The following is a 19,825-nucleotide window of genomic DNA, read 5'->3' on the forward strand; positions in this document are numbered from 1 at the left end:
TTTTTTAAGATAACAGGCAATGACCTAACAGGATATTAAGTTTATTCAGTGTCTATAAAATGCTAATTCAATTTATCGTGGAGAATGTTGGCTCCGGTTTTGTTATAATGTTAACCCTAGTTTCACCCACGCTAAAAATGAACACATAGTAGGTAAATTCTTACTACGAAAAAAAAAAAACCAGGTATAACGTTACCATGATCCACGTAACGGCTTTCTTGTTTTATCAGTATGAATAGATGAAGTACAATCTTGTTGTGCATTAATTCATCTGTCTGTTACTCGAATAAACCGCTACCGAATAAGACCATTTTGCTACCTACTATCCAGGCAGGTAGCAAATACTCACAACTGCCTTAAAAAATTAACTTCTAGCCCTGGATTAAGTAATTATATATATATATATATATATATATATATATATATATATATATATATATATATATATATATATATATATATATATACTGTATATATCTTGTATTTTGAAGTATGTTGGATAATCAGTGATAGCAAATAGAGGGTCACTTTAGAGAAACCTGTCTCAGGCTTTTCATAACTAGTCACAGTATGATAACACATTTTTGGTAAATCTTGGTAGATTTGAATATGATCCACTCTTTATATGATAAGCCATGTAACAGCTAAATGAACAATGTTTTCATAGTTCCATAAACCTAATGAACTGTAAAAGGTCACCTTTTTCCTGGAATTGCTTTTCAGTTTGCTTTCTCAAACACATTATATAATCAAGCTTAGTTGGCTGGAAGTTTCCTCTTTTTATTTTTTTTTAAGTTTTTCGATCTGAAAGATTTCCAATCCCACACACACTTGCCAGGAATAAAGAACTCTCCAGTTACTTGCTTTTGTGTTCGGCTTCCATTTGCGTTCAGCTATATGCAGTCCCATTGTGGAGATTCTTAAACCACAAACAGGGAGCCAAAGATGTCTTGTCAAGTCTTGTCCCGTTCGTCCTGGGTTTTAACTCTCGTGCACCCATAAATACAGCCTTTACATGTATAACATAAATACCTTGTGCATTTAATTTTCACATAATGTTAATGAAATTTTCACTCTTGGAAAGTTCCCATTTACATTATCTGTAAAGTCGTCTTCCATCAGAATACAATATTTTTACAGACACTTGCGCTAAACCTACATCCATATTATTACTCCAGACCTCAATCAAGTCAATGAAAAAAACTAAAAATGTAACTGTGCTCCTGCTGCCCACTGCCGACTTAAATTGCAAACTCTGTTGTCTGCTCTAATCTAGAGTCTGTTGTCTGATTTAGACGTCCTGTATTAAGCAGGTAATACATACAGTATCTATCTAACTATCTCCCTCTTGTATTTTAATCAAAAGAATAGTCAATGCATTGTTTTTTTTTTTTTTTTTATGGAAGCTGTTAGTGAAAACAAAAATAAACGTGGGATTTAAAAATGGCACTTCAGTAAGAAAAGAAAAAAAAAGTTTTGTGTCTTGAAATAAATTGTAAAAGAAACCTACATGAGACAGGTAGAGTATTTATCTAAAAAAATGTTCCTGTTTTCTATAGAATTGCTAGACTGTGGCTATTAACAATATTGCTATGGGGGTGCCCTTTGCATTAGAGTGGCAAGTGGTAGCAAATCTGTCCGATAGAGTAGAGTGATTTGATGGAGAATAACACAATTATGAATGATGTCAGTTAACATTTGCACACTAATGTATTCAATTAATCCCTTGTAAGCTTTTTTTTTATGTTGAAATGGTAAGAGATTTTTTTTTCAGCAAATAGATTTTTCTGTTGTTACACATGATGAATGTATTTTTTTTTTTTTTTACCTGGGTGTTCAATCGAGTTCTAACACGAGAATCAAAGATTTTTGCCTTTTCATTTAGCGTAATTGAGTTTTTACTTTACCAGAATGAATAAAATACAATACAAGTAAAAAGCAGTAAAAAAAAATACATTAACATTGCAATCATCCCCTGTTTGTAGGAATTGTGTAATATTTGTTTGACAGTTTCAATGCTTTTTATTAAATATTACTTTTTGTGACAATACATACAAATAATAGTTTTACATTGTTTGATTATTACAGGGAGCTCCTCAAATGTTTTGTGTTGAAAAATAAAATAGACTGGATATGCTGTACTGCATGTGCAGTTAAATCTCATCCAGACTTCAATATGTAGTTAAAACCTCAGAAGCAATCATTATAAAATAATTGTTTTCTGGGTTTTTGTGATAATGCTGCTGTTTAATGAAATGCTCTTTTACATGGTGGATAAATAAATGAACCCATGCATTTTGGTGTCAGCAGTAACCACAGTCTATCCTATCAGATAATTAACTTTTGCAAACATAATGCTAGGACTACTGAGTGGAGGAAACTTCACAATTTAAAGTTACTTATGTGTTTATTCTGCTATTTTTTTTTTTCCTGAGCATTTTTTTCCTACACCCCTTTAAACAGCTCTTAATCCTGGTTGATGAACCAAAGTATCCCAGCAGCCCCAATCAATTAGAAATGGTCTTGTTCCTAATCTGCCCTGCTGTCATTGTCAACTAAAATTGCAATGTACAACGATCATTCCCATTGTAATTCTAATTGGTATATGTATTCTATATTCTGCTGTAGATTAACCTTCAATACAATCTGCATCATCTGAAGGTGATGTTACATTCTACTTTGATAACAAAGTTTGTTAACTGAAAATACAAGCTTCCAAGCCCATCAAATCCTTTACCACTTGTCTTTTAATGTTTAAAGACATTTTGACAACACTTGTAGTCACATATAAATTACAACTATATGTGGCACTGTACCTTTGAAAAAAAAAAAAAAAAACTATAATCAAGCAAAGCTACAGAAAATTCCTACCAGCATGATTACAAAAGGGGCATTCAGTCATGAATGTGTGATTATCAGCTACATGGTTTGTATAATTTAACACATATTGTATGCAGTGATTCACTTAAGGTCTGCCTGAACATTAAGGCAGACATTTTGTGCTTTAATTACCTGAATGATCTATCAGTTGTTAACATACATGTTTTATTTGTCCATTTTTTGAAAGCTAAGTAGGTTATTCAAAACGTGTGCCACAAGTATTGAAGTCAGCTCATAAAAACTACCTGCTTTCATGTGTAGAAGTCATGGTGTGTGTTCCTTAATGCCAAAAACACATAGTATCCACTTAAAGAGGGTATGTTTTGTGTCATCAACCCATCTGGTACAGCATTAGGTCACTGGTTTAATTAAATGGAACTTGAAATGAACATACTAGAATGCACAATTATTCATCATCTGTTGGCTATCAGAGATACAATAAAAAAATCCCTGTTAGGACACTTGCTGGAATTATATACAAATATCCCATATTTGTGAGACAAATACATGTGGATAGTACTGACGCTTGCTGGGTGATATACAGTATGTCAGGAATCAGAAAGGGTAATATAAAGGATTCGCTTTTCATTTCATGGCTTTGAAAAGAACAGTGGAGTGCTTGCCAGAATTGTTAGGAATCAGCCCCATTTTCTACAATAATAATAGTCTGTTCATGGCGAGAATCTGATATTGGTCATAATGAAGCTCATTTTGTGTTATTTGCAAGGATTCTTGGCATTCCAATTTGACAACTCAGCAATTAAACTTCAAATGTGTAATTCAAGGTTTGGGTTATACCTTTGCAACCCATACGCAAGGTGTAATAGCCAAGGCTTTGAAGAACTAAATGTTGCATATTAATCATACTCTACTGATTATTGTGCAGTGCAGTTTGACTGCATTAAATCAAAATAATTGTTTACAAAAAAAAAACATTAACATTATGCATATGTTTGGAATGTTCGTTAAAAAAAAATGTAGCCTGGTCTTTTTTTTTTTTTTTTTCAGCTCTGTTGCTACCCTGGCTATCTTTTACTTCAGGCAACATGGCTTCACACACTCAGTTAATTCCTTGCTCCTCACATTGCATAAGGCACACTGCTGTTCTTTGCCTTTATCTGTCCAAACTGCATTTTTTTTTAATAAGGTGAACATGTGGATATGTTGTTTTTCCTACTTTTTGTTTTTGTTTACATTGCATCACCACTGCTAAAAATTACTTGATTTTTGTCACAGTATACAGCAGGTGTCCATCTTAGTAGTTTCTTGACTTCACATACTGCCGCCTTGGTAGTAAATCTGTTTTTAAGCTTGGATACAATTGAATAATGGAAATTGCATTTCACAGCTGGATATTAATTGAATTGGAAACACATAGCTGAAGGAACTGGCTTGAGTTTTTTTTTTTTTTTTTTTACAAATGTGTACAGTATATATTTAAATATATAATATATTTAAACCTTAATGAGGCAGGCATTTCTAATGGAAAGAGCATAACAATTTTATTTTAAAGATGTTAAAACCAACAAGTAAATGTGCCAAGTTTCCAACATGTTGCATAATGGCTGAGAAGCAGTAATAATGTACTATGTGCTTATATATTATTGTGTTGTATAGTTCGGTACAGTAATTTATTGCCTGATAATATCTTCAGTTTTTCTGCAGTTGAATGATTATTGCAAAAGTTTTAAGTTTCCTGGCTGCCTTAGTAATTGGCTGCATTAGCATTATTATTATTATTATTATTTATTTATTTATTTATTTATTTATTTATTTATTTATTTATTCATTCGTTTATTTATTTATTTATTTATTTATTTACAAGATATCACATTATTTTTTACATGCAATTACATTATTTTTTACACATGTTTTATTTGGTAAACATATACCGGTAATACATAAATTGTTTAGCTGATACCAGCTCATACTTGTTTTAGCCTAAGAGTTTGTACACTATGATGATGTTCAGTAGGCTCCCAGTGTAGGATACTTAATATCTACATTCATTAGATTCCTAAAATATGTAGAAATACAACACTTTTGAACCCAAACTATGAGATATTATACATTTCTAAAAACATTTGAGATGCTCTAAATGTGGTGGCTCCTCAGTATTTTATGTTTGGTTAAACAAATCCCATCTTGGACTGCATCTTTGAAACAGTCAGTGAAACAGCTAAGGGGTATATGACTAAGAAGTGTATTTACATTGAAAGCTTTTTTCCCCATGTATTTTTCAAAGAGCGCAGTGTACATTTAAAAAAAAAACAGTAACATGCTATGGACATCGTAGGTAAACAGTGTCCGTAACTAGGCCGCCTATTGCACAGGGCTGCATGGTCCCTCAATGCAGTTTTGCCTCATTTCAGAATCCATCTGCGGAAGGCCCGCACCTAACATATTAAAGATCGACTGGAGCTTTCAGCCACCAAATTATTCATACCATGTCTCCCCACATTAAATTGAAAGTGGAGCAGTGGGAAGCTATGAAGCATAACTTCCTTTCATTAAGTTAGTGAATATGACAGGGTTATATAATGTTCCGAAGGGAGAGGAAGCCTTTCATGTCACTAACCTTTTAGTTTGCACAGGCTTTACACTTCTCATTTGTTTGTGGGCAAAGGCTTAACACTGGATTAATTGAGCAAGTCCCTGTATTAATTCATGTAGATTAAGCCTGCCCAGATTAAGCAGTATATATCTGAATGGAGGGGGGTGGGGGGGTATCCTTTTTTACACAGCATGTTTGTTCTGTTATGGAAGCTTAGAATTTATAAAAGCAAATGCAATTTATTTCCCCTTGTCACAGTGGCTTGTTGTAAGCTTTAAGCAGGGATTTTCTTGAATACCAGAATGGCATTAGTATGCTATGACATAACTGACTACTGCATCTCTGATGTCACATTCATGGGATTGTTGTAGAGCATCATCATTGACATTGTCATGGTAATTCAATGTAAACCCGGGATGGGAAATTAAGTTGTTTTTTTGCAGCAGAAAACCCACTCAACCTTCATTATCAATTTTATGTTTGGTCTACTTCAGAGAATTACAGTGTGCCGACTGTATATGCTTACTGTATTTATTTGCTGTAACAGAATACAAAAGAAGAGTATCGTGTCTATAGAAATTTATTATTCCAATATTGCCCTTTTGAACTTCTGATGATTTTATTGGTTACAGTAAGTGCACGTACTAGAAGGAAATCTAATTTTAGTGTCAATGATACCAAGCCACATGTCATTGGTAGTCAGAGAGTTGTTGTTGTTGTTGTTTTTGTTGTTATTATTATTATTATTATTATTATTATTATTATTATTATTATTATTATTATTATTTATTTCTTAACAGACGCCCTTATCTGCTATGGAAACATCTATGGGTTAAGAGTCATGAATACATTGTATTTTTATTTTTATTTAGTGTGTCCAATTATAATTTTTTCTCCCAGTTTGGAATGCCCAGTCACTTTTCCCCTCCCCGCAGCAATTTGTCATGTGGCTCAGGAGACCCGAAGGTTCAGTGGGTGTCCTCCGATTCCACGACCAAGCCAGCTTCCTTTTTTACCCAGGAATTCAAGAGCAGATGTCAGCGAGCTGCCGAATTCTGGAGGACAAAGGCCAGCTCTGCAGGAGTCTGCACTGAGCGCACTGGGTGCCCAGCCAGCAAGGTTCGCTGTTGAGCGATGAGAGTTATAGTACCTGTCGGTTTTACCTCCCTAACCCATGGGAGCGCCAGAGCCAGTAAGATGCTTCGGAGTCCCCAGCAAAGACTTGCCTGCTTCGCACAGCCAGGACGCGAACCTGCACTGTATGACCCACCCTGTGGAGAACGGCTGCGCTTTTACCAGGTGAGCCACTCGTGGACCCCCTGTGAATACATTTTTACAGTTTAGTACAATTGCTATATGTACATTAAAAAATAAAAAAAATACTGGCAAGCGGCAGCCCTTTCATGGGCTCCTGCAAAGAGCACGTGCCAAGAGCAGAGCACCAGCGGAGTGCAGGAGCGGCAACGGCCACCATTACACACAACTTTCCCTCCCCCACCCGAATCCCAGCAAGCGCCGGCCCTTTCAAGGGCTCCTGCAAAGGTTGTGAACCAAGAGCAGAGAGCGGGGAGAAGAAGACAGAGACAGCCGCCCCCCACCTGGCAGGAAGCTGCCTCAGTGAAGCCGTGGAGGGAGTGTACCAGTGCAGCAAAGAGGGACTCGAACAGGAAAGTGACCAAATCCGGATGCTCCTACAGGAGTTTGACCACCTCTTTGCAGTCAGGCCGGAGGATGGGGGACAGACCGGGATGGTCCAACACCAGATCGAGAACCAGCCGATCCTCACCACGCCGGCTGCCCCAGTTCCGACACGAGACGGTTGAGAAAAGCATGTTGGAGATGTGGGGGGCGAAGGTGATCAAGTCACCTAACAACACCTGGGCCGCACCCGTGGTATTAGTCGGCAAGAAGGACGGGGGACTGTACTGTGTGGACGACCGCCGACTAAATGCGGTCACCAAAAAGGACTCATACCCGCTTTCCCGCATCGACGAGTTACTGGACTGCATCAAGAAGAGTTCGCCCCCGGCACCAAACCTAAGACCGCTTTCGCCACCAGCAGTTCAACATCATACTGTTCAGATTGTGCAACGCCCCGGCCACATTTGAGGGGCTGATGGAGAAGGTACAGGGTGGCATGCCCAGACCTTTTCCGAGACCCTGCTCCACCTGCGGCGGGTGCTGCATAGGATCCAGTGCCATCTGTTGCGGCCACCAGGTCAGCGAAGGGGGCATCACCACCGACCCTGGAAAAATTACTGCCGTGCAGCAGTGGCCCACCCGGGCTAACATGAAGCAACTCTGCAGTTTCCTGGGTCTCGAGTCCTACTACCGGAGGTTTGTGAAGGGGTTCGCCACCATTGCTAGCCCCCTTCATTGCATCCTGGACAAGAACCGGCACCTCCAAACATGAGACCGCCTTTTCCCAAATGCACCATGCCCTGACCAGCGCTCGTGTGCTCGCAGCTCCGCCCATGACAGCCCCCTTCACCCTGGACACCGATGCAAGCAACAAGGGTATCGGCGTGGTGCTGTCCCAAGCAATCCCTGAAGACGGAGAAAGTCGTGGCGTACTTCAGCCATGGCCTCAGCAAAGCGGAGCGCTGTGTGACCCGGAGGGAGCTATTGGCGATAGTGGAAGCCATCAAACACTACCATCCCTACCACTGTGGTCACCGGTTTGTGCGCCGCACCAATCACACCGTGCTGCAGTGGTTGCTGCGATTCAAGGAACCCAAGGGACAGATAGCCCGCTGGCTTGAAATGCTCCAGACCTATGAGCTGGAAATCCAATACCGGCCAGGAGCGAAGCACAGTAACGCCGACGCCCTGTTCAGGCGAGCATGTAGCGAGGTGGGGTGAAGGCACTATGACTGCCAGGAAACCAGGGAGAGAGAGGCACTGGGAGAGGGCAGGGACATGGTGACCGTGAGAGAGGTGCAGTCCCTATCTACCACTGAGTGGCAGGAGTAGCAGTGACAGGACCCAGAGCTCAGCCTGCTCAGGAAAGAAGTGGACCGCATGCCGGACTGGGCTGAAGTAGCCCCTCAGAGGCAGTGAAAAGGTTGTGGTTGCAGTGGACCGCCTTGGGACTCCAGGAGGGCATCCTGCACCGCCGATGGCAAGTCCCGTCCACAGATGAGCCCCGTCTGCAACTAGTGGTGCCTGCATCGCTCTGGCATTCCATACTCCAAGCCCACCACGGCGCACCAGGGGTAGGGCACTTCAGCATCACCAAGACGCTGGCTCGCCTCTGTGACCAGTACTGCTGGAGATGCTGCCGCCACGACGTGGAGACCCATTGTCAGCAGTGGGACGACTGCACTGCTAAGAAAGGTCCCACGAGCAGTCGCATGCCCCCCTCCAACATTACCAGGTTGACGAACCGATGGAAAGGTCATTGATGTCATGGGCCCTTTCCCCACCTCCGAAAGAGGGAACCGGTTCGTTTAGGCAGCGGTAGACTACTTTACAAAGTGGCCAGAAGCCTATGCTCTGCCAAACCGTGGCGGATGCACTCATTGGCGGGTTCTTCTCATGGTTAAGGGTCAGCCAGGAAGTCCACTCCGTCTTTGTCGATGACTGCAAGTGGCTGGGGATCAGTAAGACCCTCACTACCCCCCTTCACCCCAAAAGCTATGGCCTGGTTGAGCGTTTCAACTGCATACTCAGCATCCAACTAACCATCGATACCAGTGAGCACCAGATAAGTGTCCTCCACCACCCAGCTAATCTCTGTAGTTTCTCGGGGGTCCAGGGACCGCATTGCACCGCTCACCAGCAGCAACCTGACTGTATTCCACTGCTGTTGTTGACTGACCAGCGGCTACCTGCAAGCCCTGAACCGGATCTAGTGGGACTAGCGTCACTCCAACTGTAGAGCTGTATTCTTATGCATTGTGCCCTGCAAACTTTTTTTGGGACAAAAGGGAACTAAGGTGGGGGCAATGTAGCAGCCTGTGTGTTTGTGTTTCCCTCCCTGTATTCCTGCTGTATCTAATGTGTTTACATGCTGTAACTGTGTTTCCCTTTCTGTATTCCCGCTGCCACTGTGTTTAATGTCTGTGTAATTCAGCCTGCTTATTTGTGTTCTGTGTCTCCCCTGTGATTGGTCCCCATTTGTCTGAAGTGTGTGGACGATAACCAGTGGGATGTGTGTAAGCTCTGCACCCCGATTTACATATGTGGGCGGTGCTAAGTGTATAAAAAGGGGCTGTGCCCGGCATTCTGGGTCACTGTTTGAATTCTGTGCTGCTGACAGAGCTGTGGACTCCAGTGTGTGAGAGTGTGCAAATAAAGCATTGAAAAGAAACAAAGCTTCTCTCCTGTTTTCTTCCTCTTGCAAAACGCTACAATATGATTCGAATTACCTATTAATCATATAAAAAAAAAAAAAGATTTCCAGCCTCTAAAATATTCCCATACATGTTAGGCTCAGACTCTATAGAAGACAATTCAAATACCTAATGACGTTATATAAAGCTTGAATAGGCAGGCTCTGTGCTGTGGACAATTTGTTATGCTGTTACTGTACTTTGTCAATGGGGTAGCATACACAGACATGATGCTGTTTATCTAAGGTTATAGCTGCTACTATCTTCAACACTGAACTTACTGTGTTTCTCAATATGGAGTCCCCGACAATCATTTTAAAACGATTCTCTCTCACACGATGTCGCTGAAAGAACTGCCTTGCTTTGTTGTGTTCTGTATGTGCTGGTAGCTCCGCCCCTTCCCCTTGTCTCAGAACGGCACTGAATTTGAATCAGCTGCTGTGAGTTTCAGTTTGTGATCAGAAAAAGACACACAGCTTTAAGCTGCATTAATTTCCCAATCAATGTATTTTCTGATGAAAGCAATTTCTCCTTACTTTTCTCCTTCTAACTGCTCTGCAAAAAACGATGCACTTCTTACACAATGTCGCTCAAATGATTGATAACAGCCTATAGATTAATTAGTCATATATAAGTGTATTTAAATTGCATGCTGTGGGGGTGTTTTTATTTCGACTGTCGGTATGAGTTAAAAATAATATGAAAAGGCACTAAGCGATAAACGTGTTTACTTGTAAGCAAATACCTTACAGATAATGGCCTCCTGAAATGATGAAATGATTGAAAAGAATTGCTCTGCATCTGCACAGATGGAACAACACCTTATTTTGATCTTGATGGTCTCTTAGGAAACCACCTGTCATATTTGAAGCTTGCCTCTGTAGTTGAGATAACAAAGGGGTCTGATGCAGGAAAGGAAGCCAACAATGCATTTTTACCAATGTAACAAAACTCATTAATACCCAATTTTAGTCATCACCAGCTGGCTTTAAATCTCCATGAGAACAATAAAGAGACAGCAGACTAGTATGGGACCTACTTTAAATGTACATTTTTAGTTAGGTTCGAAAGCAACTGCCAACTAACCAGCTCTTCCACACTATTCAATCTTCACTGTGAGGGACAGAGATGTAATCTTGCTAAATCATATACTGTACTGTAAGGCTATATCTGTTCAGTTCCAGTTGAAGCTAAGGCAGTGTTTTGTGGGTCAGGGAGGTATGATTCAACACTGCTGTCTGATGACAAGATTGTGAGCGCTTTTGTAATAGCTGGTAGTTTTCAGACATGCCAACATAACATTATGGCCCATGCAGTGGTGTTGGACAAAAGGAGCACCGTTTTCTTTCATTCACAGTTCTGTCACCTCTTTTCTCATTATCCAAGTTGTATGTTGGTGTTTACTGGAAACAAGAGCTTTGGACCAATCAGAACTTGAAAACCTTGAATGACCTATCGGATGGTAGCCAAAGAGCCTATCATGTCGTTGTACCATTCAAATCAGTCAATGCACTGGCACTCTACCAAGTAGATGTGTGGCAGCAGGGGTTAATGAAGTGTGCTGGAATCATCCTCACACTTTGTTAGCTTACGCAGCACAGTTGGCAGGTAATGTTATAATTAGAGGCCAGTATTGTACTGGTCCACAGTGCAAGCAAAATTATCTGAATTAGTTACTGATTATGTTTAACTTTTGGATGTTACATGCTGATTTCTGCTGTAGAAACAGTGATGTCAATCCTGGCTGTACAATAAATGACCAGTAATGTTCTAGATTTTAATTGTAATGTGCAATGAAAAGAAAACTGGTATAGACTAATGCTCAGTTCATTTTAAGAAATTCAAGCTTATGCTATATGAAAAATTGTGGACAAACTCATTTAATTTATCTCATGGATTCAATTAATTTCAATGTCAACAGATAGGCACTGTAATAAAAGACATTTTTTTAATTTTAGTTCAGTTAAAACACATATAATGTGTGTCATCAAGCAGCTATTTCAAGCAGAATTTGCCACATACGATTCTAACTTTGTTCTTTTTACTTTTGCAGCACCACCCAAGTTTACACGAACTCCCGATGATCAAACGGGAGTGTCAGGAGGTGTAGCATCATTCGTTTGCCAAGCCATGGGAGACCCAAGGCCTAAAATTGTGTGGAATAAGAAGGGGAAGAAAGTCAGCAACCAGAGATTTGAGGTATTAGGTCTATTGTTCTGATGTAAAATGCTCGTCATTTGAATGCCTAAAATTGCTTGCTACTTCTCGTAATCCTGTCTGCATGCTTGCGGTCTGTGATGCATTCATGGGCTTTAATAATCACTTTATCAAGCTTTTACATGCATGGTTTAAGTGAGATGAGAGTCATAGATCTAGAGAGAGATTTGTAATTAAGTACGCTGCCTTGCCCTAAATACCATGATTCATCGCACGTTAAAACTGGCAACAACAAAAAAATGATCACTGTAATATTGGTGGTCTAAAGCCATATGGCATACGATGGTTAAATTGCATGTATTTTAGTATCTACTGAATTTTGTCAATGCTAAAGAATTGTATTAAGGCTTTGACTGGTCACCATCAATAACATCATACAGCACAGCTTGAACACTGATAAGATTGCTTATTGACTTTTTTAACTACAATACAATACTTCAGAATCTCCTCCTTTGTTTAATTCAATGACAGTAGATTGGCTTTGGTTACAACTTTGTTACCGTTCAAGAGTTTGATCTTATCAGAGTTTAACTTTTTCACTGAATGCAGAGCACTGGTATAAACTCATGGCACGATTGGCAAAAGCCAGCTGCCACTGACGCTCTACGCTCATTCACATGGCACATCATCACTAATAAAGCAAACTTTGTTTCAGAGCCCAGAGTGATCTCTCCCGCACAGTGCTCATTCAGACTGGGAGAGATCGGTTGTTACATCACATGCTGTTGCAAAGAACGTCAAAGCACACAGCACGCTTCTTCATTAGGGTTAAGAGTCCATTCATGTATCCTGCATATAACATATGCAGTTCTTTAAAAAAAAAAAAAAAAAAAAAAACAGGACACAAAAACACATTATTTACCCAGGTGTTTCTGTAAACTGTAAGTATTTAGCATGTAAACAATATATATTTGTGTATGACTTATTGGTTAAGGATCAATGCAGATATTTAATGTTTCACTTTAGTATTTGCTACATATTGTGGTTTAATTTCTTTTTGATTAAGTGTTGGGGGGGTGGTCTCGATTTTCTGTTATAAAATTGTATAATCACTATATTATTGTGACAAACGAGTTCTAAATAGTTTTTTAAGCTCATAACATTTTTTTTTTTTTAGTCCTAAGGTCGTTTTTTTTAATATCCCAGTTTATCTTTAGATTTACACTTTTATTTTCTCTGTAAATTCCAACAAAAGTAGCATTTTTACATATTGTATGTGCGACTGAGATAGACTAAAGTATTCTGTATTCCAGCTAATCACTAAATGCTCCTGCGTTGAAACTGAATACACCTTAAGAAATCAATTGTAATGTTTGCTGAGAGAGAATGATTTGGATTTTTTTTTTTTTTTTTTAAATACACATCCATACCATTTTTGTTCTGGACCTTTAAGACAAACCGGCATGTTTTATTTATCTTTCTTTCTTTCTTTCTTTCTTTCTTTCTTTCTTTCTTTCTTTCTTTTAAATAAACTTATTTATTGAATACCATAGTTTAAATTTGGAGGTACTGTAGCCAAGCATGATTAGCAAGCAGGGGTTCAGTTTTGAATGTGTTTTGATTTGTCCATTGAGGACCATTGTAAGCGTATTTGTGCCCTTATTTTACAGTAAATGGAGCAACCCATAGAACAAAAATGCGTAAAAGAACTCTGGGACCTTAACAAGCTATACAGCATTGTCTCATTGTTACTGTACCTTACGAAAGCAGACGGTGCATTATTTGATAATTCTATGCCAAATTCCACTTTTACTAGTTCTGACATTGCATAAGGCCCATTTGCTGGTGGCACTAGAAAGATGAACTCTCAATAAATACAATTGGTCTGCAATTAAATGTTGCTCCTTATGCAGTACTTCGAATCTGTTTATGCATTGGAGGTCGTGCCAAAGCATGCTGTAGATAAAGGGGAGGTATGTGTCAAACTTTTGAGTGTTCTCAGCCAAAATATGAGCAAGAATTCCATTGGTAAAATAAAGAGAATTATAGTTTCATCTCAGTGTTGTTTTAATCAGTCACTGTTAATGGCACTGTTGATGTTCAACACTGGGCGTATATTTGGTTTAAAATGGTCCTTTGTAAAAGGCTCTCAGTTTTGAAAACTAGTATTATCTTAAATTGTAAAGAACAATCATTTGAACCCCTGATAGTAAGACAAAGGATTATAATATATACTGAATCCTTAATATTTCTTACACTCCAATGGTAATTACTAATTTATCAGACATCTCTTCATCTCACATAATTATGTAACACTTCCTGTCAGGGGATGAAGTATGATTCACACTTCATTGTGATATTCTTAAAACAAAACAATCAAAGCTCTCTAAAACTACAACAGACGTTCTACTGAAAACAAGTTTGAATATGCCTACACACTTTCTGACAAATACTGAACAAGATAAAAAATAAATAAATAAATCATAAAAACACAATCATGCACATAAATCCAATTAAGGGAATTCAGTTTTGTTTTAACCCAGAGTATAATACAATACGTAACATAACACATTGAATTTATGGCATGTCACCTTTATTTGTACCTAGTTCTTAGAAATAAATTAGAATTTGAACAAAACACAGCCTGTGGAATACCACTTTAGGTCTTTTTTTCAAGTCATTTTCATTACTATTACTAAATTCAGTATATATTGTAAACCACAATATCTGGCCTAAAAAGTGTTTTACAAGCCGCCAATACTGTATTACTGTTGAATATTGAATTAATTTTACCCAATTGAGACACACCAGCTTCTGACAGCATCCTAAAACCCCACAGTTTTATTACTGACTGGTAATTCACTCTGAACCTGCTATTGCAATTATAAATAATAATAATACAAAACATTTATTTTTTAACTTTAGTACATGGTAAGTCACATATTGTGGACATAAAGACTCCTTTAACATATCTTGTTTTTCACACCTGCAGGTAATAGAGTTTGATGATGGATCTGGGTCTGTGTTAAGAATTCAGCCCCTGCGTACTCCTCGAGATGAGGCTATATATGAATGTGTTGCCTCCAACAGTGTTGGAGAGACAAGTTCCTCCACCAGACTCACTGTATTACGTGGTAGGTCCTCTTTTGTAAGCAAAACAAAAATACAAATAACTCTGTTCTTGTTATATATTGTTTTACTCCTTCCGGCTGGGCAGGTAAGCAAAAAGGTTTCTAATCCTATCTAATTAAATTTCTTTTCGCTGCATTCTGTTTTCAACTGCATGATTCAAACACGAAAAAAATAAAGTAGTCTGGTCAAGAAATAATTTGGAGACTATTTCTTTCTTTCAGCTCTTTTTGAAATCACATCTGGCTGCATATACTGAGCAATGAAATTCCTGCAGAACACAAGAAATGCAAATTAGTTTAGGAGGGTGACCTTGGGTGTTTGGAGAGGGTTGATTAATATGTAAATTAATGAAGGTTATTCCTTCATTGTTAGCTTTGTTACCGTCAACTTTACTTAGTAGTAATCTAATTTTCTGCTACACTGACAACATCTTTTACGTGTGACCTTGTTTTATTAGGAAAAAAGCTAATATTTAAAAGTAAACTTTATCGAATTAAAATGCTGGAGTTAAATTTAAATTTAGGAAATCATTGTCAATTTAGTTGAGGTGTTTAAAAAAAAAATAGCACAAGTGAGAAATTGTTATCTCTTGCGCCAAAAGGAAGCAAGAAAGAGAATAGGAAGACCAACTAAGTGAAATCTGCCAGTAATGTAACTGCTGTAATTTGCAGCAATGGAATGTTACCATTGAAAGAAAAATGATTCATTTAAGTGCATACAGGCAATCATGACTGCAGTCATATGCTGTAAGCTGCAATACAATCTAAAAATGGGGCTTACTGTTGCTTTTTTTTAGGTTTTATGATTTCGTTTCTAAGTAAAAAATAAGTGTACCTTGTAAGACAAGCAACTATTTTAACACAAAGGGCTATATTTTTTACTGGTGTGAATAGCCATTTAAAGTATAAAACCCGGAGAATCTAGAGCTCAAGCTGTTGCATTTATTACAGGCCATACTTCCGTTGGAGATTTTTAACAAAAAATAACACAACATGTACTGTGCAAACAGTAGGTGAAATGGGCCATAAATGCACTGGGCTGCTGAAAGATAAATAATATTTAGTGTTGTATTTGTGACTATAGAGCCGTTGACTTATCAGTTAAACAAATGAATAAACCTTCTCCTCGGCGTCAGCTATATTAGAAACAGTCGAGCTGACAGTCTGTGATTGGCTCTTGGCAGTCGCAGGTACAGGATTGGTTGCTTTCGTCGATGCAAAGTATTGATTGGCTGGTTTTGGTGGATAATACAATTGATTTGGACCAGTTGTGGCTTTGTTTAGTATTTACTGTCCAATAGTGAACTATGCTTAAAAAAACAGCAAGTCAAAAAGAAAAAGCCAACACTTGTGCAGAGTGATTTTAAATTTGATTCACAGCTGGTGCTGAGACATTCCAGCGGGCATCTACCGCTAGAACTGGAAGCTGACGGTACTGAATCAGTTTAGAATCTGAAACTGGGGGGGCACTGGACCTAAACTGCATGGGCCAGGCCCCCTAAGGCCCGCCCATAACGCCGGGCCTGGTTTGAAAAAGGTGGTGGTAGATTTTTATTTCTGTAATTCTGTAATTCTATTTGCTGTATCATTCACTCACGCACAGAAGCAAAATACAGTGCTACATTTGCTTTGGTGAGACTGTGTTGTGCTAAATTAACATTAGTTTATTGCCAATCCTTTTTATTTTGCTCCCTCCTTTGAAAATGAGCACAGTTGCACATGCTGAGAAAATTTTGCTTTTCCGCTGATGCGATAAAGTTTGGTGTGTCAGAGAGCCACTACAGGGGCCACACAGAACAAAGCACAGCTGCCTGCTAATAGCTAAGAAAGAAAAGCACAAAGTTACCCAAAGAAAATACGCTTTTGATAAGGTCACTTTTGGTGAGCCTAACAACTGTCTATTAAATGTAACCCAAATTATACAATCGGATAAAGACGAAATGCTTTACTACAGTGTGAGAAATACAGTATAAAAAGTCTGCAATTACAGTCCAACAGTAGGCACATTTTCTTAGAAGGTTAAAACAATTGTAACTTTAATAAACTAGCAAGAAACAAGTTAGTTGCAGAAAGGAGTGGTTTAATTATTGAGTAGTAAGACTTATAGAGGGTTGTGATACAGTTTTACCTGCAGTGTAATATCCGTTTTATGTCCAACATTGAAGCCTAACAGTGAATTTGATACAAAAGGATCAAACATTTCTTAAAGTTTTGTGTCAACAATGAATGGCTTAGACTATGTACCATTTATGAAAGTGCACACAATTTAAAGTACACTAGTTGTAGGTACCACATTACGCGACCACCATTTAGATTATATGTTTTTGCCCTTTGTGTACCGAGCCTGTGCCTGTCTTGAGCATTTTTATATCAAATGCCAGGGCCTTATTGGAACATTTAGGTTGTATGTACTGTATTTAAATGTGCTGCCGTATAGATAATTAAAATACTGTCCGGCTAACTGTCACAGTTCACATGAAATGGCCTTTTCATTGGTCACTATTCTGGCATTTTCCTGGCACACTATAAAATATTTATTTATGGTTTGCTCAACCACTACAAGAAAAATACTGATAGTTTCAATTTCAAAATGGATGTGGGTTTTTGTTTTCATGCATGTTTTTTTTTCTTTTCTTCAGCTGAAGTTCATTTGATGAAGAAAGACTCTTATGTTCTCTTTTTTAAATCTGTAGAAATAAAATGAGTTGTTCCCCACTTCTCTTTCTTCTAACTCCACTACTTTCCTGTGCCTTCAGGCTATAGTCAACTCTTTCAGACATTGACTTATTGCTTTTTGCTCTTACAAAATGTGTTGTAAATCCCAGAGACACTAGTGGTTATCTCACTAAGTGCTCATTTAGTGTTTGAGTGTTTTATTTAATATCATGTTATCAAAGAAACTACAACATGATATCACAAAAGTCTACCGGAAGCAGTAATAGTAGTACAGTATTTCATGTTAGATTTCACATCTAGTGTCACATTTTTCTATTTTTGTCAGTTTTTAGTTAAGTATATGGGAAACTACAAAGCGGTATGTAGTTCAATATGTTAACATAATATTATTCAGCAGGTTTCATTCAAATTTATTAAGCAAAATTAGTTAATTCTATAGGGTGATGCAAAACTTTTGGCCATAGCTGATAACTGATTTGTATTGTAATTGCATGGCTTTTATTGTTTTAAAGGTCCAAATATCTGAAAGAATATATAATAAAGCTAATAATGAATTTGGAGTGACTCGGAATGAGGTTCATTTGTGTTTCAATGGCCTGTGGTCAAAAAATAGTAGCATCTGTTCTGTAAGGGGCTCCTGGTAATGGCTTATCCCATAAAAAAGTGCATTGTTATAATTGCCATGTCATAAGAAGAAAGGCCAGAGGTAAATTACATACATATTACCATGTGGGTAGATTTGGAATACCATTAATGATAAAGCTGAATGATAAGATTTGCATAAACATTAAAATATAGAATACATTTTCTATTACCAAGTACACAGAATCCTGTCCACATGCCAAATGTATATGACCTAGTCCTACAATTGCAGTAGTTACTACTCCTAAAATATGTTTTTTAAACTGGGGTCTTGGTTTGGTACAGCTAATAAAACACTGTAGTAATGTATACAATCATTATATAATTCTTATATCAGCTGTATATATACTACATATACAGTATGATATTTAGGTGTTAATTTTTGATATCATGGTAGGTAGTGCTGGATGCTTTTTGGAATGTGGGAAATTTAATTTTACTGGCATTATTATTGAAAGGCCATTGGTCAATGGGTGCCTGGAAAGATAGAACAGATATATTTATTTTCAAAGTTCCTGGTAACTCAGTGTCCAATAGAGACCAACAGCGTTTTCTTGTTTTGAATATTCAGCTGGTAGAAAGGTACAAGATGTAAAAGAAGAATAATTGGGTGGATAATTGTTTTGATTTAGGAAATTAGTTTCTAAGCGTGGCCTCTTGGAATGAGATCCTTGACAGTTCAGTAACTGAACCCATAATTATTATTTGTGTGTGTGAAAAAGTGCCCGAAATTCATTATTGTTTCAAAGCGTGTGTATTAAAAATATATATATATATTTTTTTCATTTTCTCAGAGGAAGAGAAATTGCACATACAGATTTTACATGTGCAGAGAGGTTAATCTCTCACTGCTGCCAAGGTTGTAATCAGGTTAGATATAAACCACATGCTTATTCAGTAGCCCATAAAAGGTTTCTGATATCTTATAAATGTGATATTACTGTGAAAATGGGCAGCAAATGGAAACTTGCTATGAATATTTCATATGCAGTTGTTATGGTAGCTATTGTATGATTATGATCCAGCACAAGTTTTAGAATGTATACTGTTATATTGGGGGTGGGGGGCGAGGGCATATATGATAGCAACATTTATTAAACAATATGTTTTCTCATTGAAGAGTTTCCGCAAATGGATAGGTTTGTGTTATATCAGGGATTTTATTTACTAACTTTGTACCATAAACATGTATCCTTTATCTTGATAAGTATGAAGTGAGACATCCTTTCACTGATGGAGGGTTGGTTTTTCAAAGAGATTTTTTTTTTAACACTTTCTTTTTTTAAATAAGCTTGTGGTATCTTGTTATCTTTGTGCACTTTCAAACTAACAGTGATTGATCAGCCTGCACAACACGCATGGCAGTGATTGGATTTCTTTTCATGAAGCATGTAAGTGAAGTTTCTTTCCTTTTCAGACAAGAAACCTTTAACCACAATTCCGTGTGAACT

The 19,825-nt window shown here is 37.9% G+C and overlaps 1 protein-coding gene across 28 annotated transcripts in view; it reads left to right on the forward strand.

The window, feature by feature from the left end:
- The window catches only part of LOC117421380 (receptor-type tyrosine-protein phosphatase delta-like), a 607,967-nt gene that overhangs the window by 453,754 nt on the left and 134,388 nt on the right, over positions 1 to 19,825 (forward strand). For all 28 annotated transcript variants that reach the window (XM_059030127.1, XM_059030157.1, XM_059030132.1 and 25 more), the window contains 2 exons: positions 11,822 to 11,967; positions 14,918 to 15,059. In XM_059030127.1, coding sequence (XP_058886110.1) covers positions 11,822 to 11,967; positions 14,918 to 15,059 — 288 coding nt within the window. The remainder of the gene's footprint in view (positions 1 to 11,821; positions 11,968 to 14,917; positions 15,060 to 19,825) is intronic.

Source organism: Acipenser ruthenus, chromosome 1 (assembly GCF_902713425.1).
Source record: "Acipenser ruthenus chromosome 1, fAciRut3.2 maternal haplotype, whole genome shotgun sequence".
NCBI classification, from domain to species: Eukaryota; Metazoa; Chordata; class Actinopteri; order Acipenseriformes; family Acipenseridae; genus Acipenser; species Acipenser ruthenus.